Source organism: Nothobranchius furzeri, chromosome 6 (genome assembly GCF_043380555.1).
Source record: "Nothobranchius furzeri strain GRZ-AD chromosome 6, NfurGRZ-RIMD1, whole genome shotgun sequence".
Lineage (NCBI taxonomy): Eukaryota > Metazoa > Chordata > Actinopteri > Cyprinodontiformes > Nothobranchiidae > Nothobranchius > Nothobranchius furzeri.
The window spans coordinates 33941078-33949596 of record NC_091746.1 but is presented as its reverse complement, the minus strand read 5'-3'; the positions used below and the strand labels follow the sequence as shown (position 1 = coordinate 33949596).

General features: G+C 49.8%; 1 protein-coding gene across 1 annotated transcript; it reads right to left on the bottom strand.

Annotated features, from left to right (window-relative positions):
* Positions 1–1492, bottom strand: LOC107390258 (trace amine-associated receptor 13c-like). Its single transcript, XM_015966869.3, has 2 exons — positions 1320–1492; positions 1–1008 (listed from the first exon to the last, which is right to left on the bottom strand). The coding sequence occupies exons 1-2, from the start codon at positions 1490–1492 to the stop codon at positions 189–191; spliced, it is 993 nt and encodes a 330-aa protein (XP_015822355.3). The 3' UTR covers positions 1–188.
* Positions 1493–8519: the final 7027 nt, after the last annotated feature.

Sequence of the window (8519 nt, the reverse complement as noted above, 5' to 3'; positions counted from 1 at the left end):
TCAACACACTTCTCAGTTTTATAAGAGACCTAACAAGTAAAACAAGTTAAAATATTGTGACAACTGACTTCAAATATGTGTTGATAAATAAGAGTTATCTTATTTGCCCTTTAATTAAATCTGTTGAGTCCAATGGTAAAGAGTTAACAACAAATGTTTGTGTCTTTTTGAAGACTTAGCTGACATTTCTACAATATACTGGCATCACAGGAATCAGGCTGCAGAATCTGAAGTGTAACAATGTGCTTAAGAGACTTCCTGAACCAAGGATAGAAAAATGCATAGATAATTGGATTAAGACAAGAGTTGAAATAAAACAGCCAGATTCCTAAATTTGAAAACACTTCACTGGATACCAGCTCATGTCCTGTAAATGCAGGATAATAATAAGGACAAAAACCTAATATAAACACCAGCACAACAACACCGAGAGCTGTAGCTGCTTTTCTCTCTGACTTCTTAGCAGTTACAGGAACTGAACCCTGCAGAGTGACGGATGCAACATGAGACCTCAGGGCTTGAGCCTGAGACACCGCCACCACAAATACTCTCATGTACAGAACTATGATGACTGTGATGGGGCCAATAAAGGTCAAAATGAGATCAAAAACACCTATCAATAACTCAATTAAAAGCACACACTCCCCATAGCAGGAATTATATATGTCTGGATTTTTCAGATGGTCCTTCAGTATCACTCCATTATAAAACACAGAGCAAAGCCAACACACACACACACAGATTTTAACTCTCCAGTTGGTGATTTTAGTTTGGTAATGCAGAGGGTCACAGATGGCCACATACCGATCAGCTGATATCAGTACCATGTTTCCTACTGAGGCAGAGGTGATGATAAATGATATAAAGTTGAAAAGTGCACACATTAAACTTCCTAAAACCCAGCATCCTTCTGTCAGGAGGAGCCGAAATGGCATCAGCAGAAGTCCAACCAAGAAGTCTGAGACAGCCAGCGACAGGAGAAAGATGTTAGTGGGGGTGTGGAGCTGCCTGTGGATAATGAAAAAGAACACAAAACACATAGTTAAATATAAAAAAAAAATGAAATTAATAACTAATGCCATTTACAACATCACAAATGTTCTGTAAATGATAGAGTATTATTACTAAATATCTGTTAAACAAACACAGGAAAAAATGTATTACACTTTTGTATTTTACTATAAAAGAACAAGACACAGTTCATATTATTAGTATTATATGTACTAACTGCAGAAAATAAATACATTAGGAATTGCATAAAGGGCACTACACAGTACATCATTAGCATTTAAATGCATCATTTTAGTATATCTTTATGCCTGAAGTGGGAGATAGAGATGATGACAAGCAGGTTGAGAGTCACGGTCACAAACGAGATGCAGGACAGCAGCACATAAACGAAAATGTTCTCAGAATGAAGCTGCATGGATTTCTTGCAGGAAATGTTTATGAGTTGTGGAAAACAGAGTTCAGCTCCTCCCAAAATGGCCATAATTATAGGAAAGCTGATCAGAGCCTCATGAGCTCTGATGAGTTTCTGCCAATGCTGTCATTAATGCTGCTGTTTTATCTCAATCCTCCCTCTTTAAAAGCACTAATATAAACATCTCAGACATTAAGCCTTGGAGATTCAAACTCAGCTCATTAAAAAATTTCCTCTAAACAACAAGTGTTTAAAGGAAACTTGCACAAAATATACAAATTAAACATATTTGTGATTATTTCCTCAAGTGATCACTTGAACCAATAAGAGAGCAGAATGCAGAATTCTATAAATATTTTTAATTCTATTTTTTTCCCTTGTGTTTCAAGTTGGGCTGAAACAAACGATTATTGGGATCATCGATGAATCGGATGGGGTCTTGACTTGATTAATTGGTTAATTGGATTAAACAGGAACATTTATTGCTAGGGAAACATTTTTTCTCTCTCCCTGGGCTGCCACCTTACCGTGGTGGAGGGGTTTGAGTATCTCAATGATCCTAGGAGCTAAGTTGTCTGAGCCTTTCTGCCTCTGGTAGGGTCACCCATGGCAAACAGGTCCTAGGTGAGGAATCAGACAAAGAGCAGCCCGAAGACCTCTTATGATGAATTATATAAATGAAAACCTTGTTCCCTCGCCTGGACGTGGGTCACCGGGGCCCCCCTCTGGAGACAGGCCTGGAGGTGGGGCACTTTGGCGAGCACCTGGTGGCCGGGCTTTCACCTATGGAGCCTGGCCGGGCGCAGCCCGAAGAGGAAACGTGGGTCCCCCTTCCCATAGGCTCAGCACTTGTGGGAGGGGCCAAAGGGGTTGGGTGCAGTGTGTGACGGGTGGTAGTCGAGGGCAGGGACCTTGGCGGTTTGATCCTCAGCTACAGAAGCTGGCTCTTGGCACATGGAATGTCACCTTTTTGGTGGGGAAGGATCCTGAGTTGGTGTGTGAGGTTGAGAGGTTCCGACTAGATATAGTCGGACTCACCTCAACGCACGTCTCTGGAACCAGCTTCCTTGAGAGGGGTTGGACTTTCTACCACTCTGGAGTCACTCCCACTTAGAGGTGCAGAGCAGGGGTGGGCATACTAGTTGCCCCCATCTTGGTGCCTGTACGTTGGGGTTTACCCCAGTGAATGAGAGGGTAGCCTCCCTCCGCCTATGTGTTGGGGGGACGGGTTCTGACTGTGGTCTGTGCTTATGCACCAAACTACAGTTCAGACTACCAACCCTTTTTGGAGACCTTGGAGAGGGTGCTGGAAAACGCTCCTTCCGGTGACTCCCTCGTTCTGCTGGGGGGAGTTTAACGCTCATGTTGGCAATGACAGTGAGACCTGGAGAGGTGTGGTTGGGAGGAACGGCCCCCCTGATCTGAATTTGAGTGATGTTTTGTTATTGGACTTCTGTGCCAATCATGGATTGTCCATAGTGAACACCATGTTCAGACATAAAGTTGTCCATATGTGCTCTTGGTGCCAGGATACCTTAGGCCGCAGCTCGATGATCGACTTTGTTGTTGTTTCATCTGACCTGCGGCTGCATGTCTTGGACACTCGGGTGAAGAGAGGGGTGGAGCTGTCAACTGACCACTACCTGGTGGTGAGTTGGCTCAGATGGTGGGGGAGGATGCCGGTCAGACCAGGCAGGCCCAAACGTATTGCGAGGGTCTGCTGGGAACGTCTGGCAGAGTCTCCTATCAGAGGGAGCTTCAATTCCTACCTCCAACAAAACTTCCAAAATTTTCTGGGGGAGGCGGGGGACATTGAGTCTGAATGGACCCTGGTCCATGCCTCCATTGTTGAGGCAGCCGACTGGAGCTGTGGTCGCAGGATCGTCGGTGCCTGTCATGGTGGCAACCCCCGAACCCGCTGGTGGACACCGGCAGTTAGGGATGCTGTCAAGCTGAAGAAAGAGTCCTATCAGGTCTTTTTGGCCTGTGGGACTCCAGAGGCAGCTGATGGGTATCGGCAGTCCAAGCAGAACGCGGCTCGGTTGGTCGCTAAGGCAAAAACCCAGGCATGGGAGGAGTTCGGTGAGACCATGGAGCAAAACTTCCATACGGCTTCGAGGAGATTCTGGTCCACCATCCGGTGCCTCAGGTGGGAAAAGCAATGCACCACCAACACTATAGTGGGGATGGTGTGCTGCTGACCTCTACTCAGGACATTGTGGATCGGTGGGCAGAATACTTCAAAGATCTCCTCAATCCCACCGACACGTCTTCCAGTGAGGAAACAGAGTCTGGGGATTTGGGGTTGGCCTCTCAAATCTCTGGTGCTGAGGTCACTGAGGTGGTTAAAAAGCTCCTCTGTGGCAAGTCTCCGGGGGTGGATGAGATCCGCCCGGAGTTCCTTAAGGCTGTGGATGTTGTGGGGCTGTGTTGGCTGACACGGCTCTGCAATATCGTGTGGACATCGGGGGCAGTCCCATTGGACTGGCAGACCGGAGAAGTGTTCCCCTTATTTAAAAAGGGGGACCACAGGGTGTGTTCCAACTACAGGGGGATCACACTCCTGAGCCTTCCTGGTAAGGTCCATTCAGGGGTTTTGGAGAGGAGGGTCCGTCAGATTTCTGAACCTCAGATTCAAGAGCAGCAATGTCATGACTCCCATCCTTCACCCTCATTTAACTTTCATTCAGCTCACCTGGTCCCCTCACCAAGCTCCAGCCAAGCCCTGTTTTCCATAGCAACCCCAGTCAGCACCTCATCACCTTCATGCATCACACCTGGCTCCCTCATGCCACCGCTCAAGCCAAACCCTGTTTCCACAGCAACCTAACCTACACCTCATCAGCTCATTACGCACACCTGCTCCTCCTCCCAGGCTGCTCTCCAACCGGTGCCAGATTATTACAGCCTTGCCAGTAGTTCTCCAGCCATCCACCCTGCCTGATCTTTGTCTCCAGACCTTGTTTTTTTCTCCTGACCCCTGCCTTGCTCGCTGCCTGCCATTTGGACCTTGCCTGTCTCTGACCCTGCCTCAGCCTCGCCCTACTCTGGTAACTCTGCTAAAAATAAATACTTTTTAATCCATTTTTTACTGTGTTTGGCATCGTCCCGGGTCTTCAGAGGTCAGTTTGTGACAGAATAATCTGGCCTGATTCTGATTCTATGCCGACACAGCACTTGGGAGTATTTTTTTTTCTCTTCATACCTGTCATGGAGTATTTCACGCTCCTGGACTTCATGGAACTAGAGAAGGAGCAGGCGTCACCGTTCTGGGGAACGCGGCTGGCCATCAGGCCACAGCCACGCAGAGGTTCCACTCCTCCGTCCAGGCCTGCTGCGGCCATCTTGCGCAACGTGTACCTGACAACGCAACAGTGGCAGTCCCGGAGACCTTCTACTAATTCATGGCCTTCACAGACGCAAGGTTTTGCAGCTACGCCGCTCAAGTCCCCCAGTCTCAAGTGTTCCCGCCTCAAGTCCCCCAGTCTCAAGTGTTCCCGCCTCAAGTCCCCCAGTCTCAAGTGTTCCCGCCTCAAGCCCCCCAGTCTCAAGTGTTCCCGCCTCAAGTCCCCCAGTCTCAAGTGTTCCTGCCTCTAGTCCCCCAGTCTCAAGTGTTCCCGCCTCTAGTCCCCCAGTCTCAAGTGTTCCCGCCTCTAGTCCCCCAGTCTCAAATGTTCCCGCCTCAAGTCCCCCAGTCTCAAGTGTTCCCGCCTCAAGTCCCCCAGTCTCAAGGTTTCCCGCCTCAAGTCCCCCAGTCACAAGTGTTCCCGCCTCAAGTCCCCCAGTCTCAAGTGTTCCCGTCTCAAGTCCCCCAGTCACAAGTGCTCAAGTCCCCCAGTCTCAAGGGTCCCCTCAAGTGTTCCAGTCTCAAGAGTCCCCTCAAGTGTTCCAGTCTCAAGAGTCCCCTCAAGTGTTCGAGTCTCAAGAGTCCCCTCAAGTGTCCCAGTCTCAAGAGTCCCCTCAAGAGTATATGTCCCCACCAGTCCCAGAGTCTATGTCCCGACCAGTCCCAGAGTCTATGTCCCCACCAGTCCCAGAGTCTATGTTCCCACCAGTCCCAGAGTTCCCTCTGTCCCCTCAGTCTTTAGTATCCCCTCTTAGCCCAGAGTCCCCTCAGTGTCTTAGCCTTAGTCTAGTGTCCCCCCTTAGTCGTCGTCCTCTAGTGTCCCCTCTTGGTCGTCGTCCTCTAGTGTCCCCTCTTGGTCTAAGCCTATTGTCCCCTCTTGGTCTAAGCCTAGTGTCCCCTCTTGGTCCTCGTCCTCTAGTGTCCCCTCAGTGCCTTAGCCCAGAGTCCCCTCCTAGTCATAGTCCAGAGTTTCCTCTGTCCCCTCAGTATCCAGAGTCCCCTCGTAGTCCAGTGTCCCCTCTTAGTCATAGTCCAGTGTCCCCTCTTAGTCGTGGTCCGGTGTCTCCTCTGTCCCCTCAGTCTCCAGAGTCCCCTCTTAGTCGTAGTCCAGTGTCCCCTCTTAGTCGTAGTCCAGCGTCCCTTGTGTCCCCTCTTAGTCCAGTGTCCCCTCTTGGTCTTAGTCTTAGTCCGGAGTCCCCTCTTAGTCCTCGTCCTCCAGTGTCCTCTATCCCCAGACCCCCGCAGTCCCGGCTCCTGGTTCCCCGTCGCCGGCCCCCCAGACTCCCGCTGTCCCGGCTCCTGGTTCCCCGTCGCCGGCCCCCCAGACTCCCGCAGTCCCGGCTCCTGATTCCCCGTCGCCGGCCCCCCAGACTCCCGCTGTCCCGGCTCCTGGTTCCCCGTCGCCGGCCCCCCAGACTCCCGCTGTCCCGGCTCCTGGTTCCCCGTCGATGGCCCCCCAGACTCTTCTGGCCCTCCTTCCTGGTCCCCCTCCTCCCGCCCTGCTCTGGCCCTCCCTCCTGGTCCCCCTCCTCCCGCCCTGCTCTGGTTTCCTGTGGGCGTCTTGAATCCACCCTTGGGGGGGGGGGGGGGGGGGGGGTTCTGTCATGACTCCCATCCTTCACCCTCATTTAACTTTCATTCAGCTCACCTGGTCCCCTCACCAAGCTCCAGCCAAGCCCTGTTTTCCATAGCAACCCCAGTCAGCACCTCATCACCTTCATGCATCACACCTGGCTCCCTCATGCCACCGCTCAAGCCAAACCCTGTTCCCACAGCAATCTAATTTACACCTCATCAGCTCATTACACACACCTGCTCCTCCTGCTATATAACTCCCAGCCTGCTCTCCAACCGGTGCCAGATTATTACAGCCTTGCCAGTAGTTCTCCAGCAATCCACCCTGCCTGATCTTTATCTCCAGACCTTGGTTTTTTTCTCCTGACCCCTGCCTTGCTCGCTGCCTGCCATTTGGACCTTGCCTGTCTCTGACCCTGCTAAAAACAAAGACTTTTTAATCCATTTTTTACTGTGTTTGGCGTCTTCACGGGTCTTCAGAGTTCAGTTCCTGACAAGTAATGTGGTTTTCGTCCTAGCCGTGGAACACTGGGCCAGCTCTATTCCCTTAGGGAAATCCTGGAGAGTGCGTTGGAATTTGCCCAACCAGTCTACATGTGTTTTGTGGATTTGGAGAAGGCGTTTGACCACATCCCTCGGGGGCCCTGTGGGGGGTACTCCGGGAGTATGGGGTACCAGGCCCTCTGATACAGACGGTTAGGTCCCTGTATGACCAGTGTTAGAGCTTGGTCCGCATTGCCGGCAGTAAGTCGGGCTTGTTCCCAGTGAGAATTGGACTCCGCCAAGGCTGCCCTTTGCCACCGATTCTGTTCATAACCTTCATGGACAGGATTTCTAGGCGCAGCCAAGGTGTGGAGGGCATCCGTATTGGTGGCCTGAGGATCAGGTCTCTGCTTTTTGCAGATGATGTGGTCCTGTTGGCTTCATCAGAACGTGATCTTCAGCTTTCGCGGGAGCGGTTTGCAGCCGAGTTTGAAGCAGCTGGGATGAGAATCAGCTCCTCTAAATCTGAGACCATGGTCTTAATTGGGAAAGGGGTTGAATGCCTTCTCCAGGTCAGGGATGAGGTCCTGCCCCAAGTGGAGGAGTTTAAGTATCTCAGGGTCTTGTTCACGAGTGAGGGAATACTGGAGCGTGACATTGATAGGCGGATTGGTGCTGCATTTGCAGTGATGCAGGCTTTGTACCGGTCTGTCGTGGTGAAGAGAGAGCTGAGTCAGAAGGCGAAGCCAGGGGCGGAGCTTGATATGTGCAACATGTGCGGCCAAACAGGGCGGCAGTCTGCAGGGGGCGGCATTTAATTTCCTTTATTTTTTTTTTATTTTCTAAAAAAAATTTTTTTTAGCATCAACCAATACATGAACAAAACATAGAAATCGCATGTTCTTAATAATAATAGTGATGATAATAATAATATTTCTGTAATAAAAGCACAACAAAGTCATTGTTTGCATATATATTGTGATTTTATTGCGCCCCCTTGTGTCAGCCGCGCCTCTGTGGATGCAGGGTGGGATAGTGCGCTCTATAGCGCCCTTCGTCAGGTGGGGGCGGAGGGATCTCGGAGAATGATGGTGGAGGGATACAGGTACCGTTTCACATATCACCACTCACAAACAAAATGGAGAAGAAACGGTCGAAGCCATCTGGTGCCCATTTTAGAAAAAAAAAAGAAAAGAAGAGGAGGAGGAACGAGGAAAAGATGCAGGTATGAGTGTCTTTATTATTTAGTTGGTTTTTTTCCCGCCTGTCCCCCAACTTATTGATAAACTATCTTCTAATCTGTACGTTTTGCATGGTGCTATGATGATCCTTTCAAATGTCTTTTGCTAGCTTCTTACGTTGCATGTATTTAGAACTACTTCCAACTGCTAGCTTTTTCTTTGTCAAATTAGCTTTTATGAAAAGCTAAGAGTGGAAAACCGAAAGGCTGATAACCAAACGCTATCAAATAAAAATGAGTCTTCGAGAAGTTTGCTGAAATACATCGATATTAGTATTGATCATTCACCACGGCAAGTTGTCCTGCTTTCTTGCGCCATTCGCCTTTCTTTTTGGAATCGGGAAATGAGTCACAGGGGGATCTCACACAGGGCGCCATTTAGGCCATCTCCGCCTCTGGGCGAAGCTCTCGATTTACCGGTCGATCTACGTTCCTACCCTCACCTATGGTCA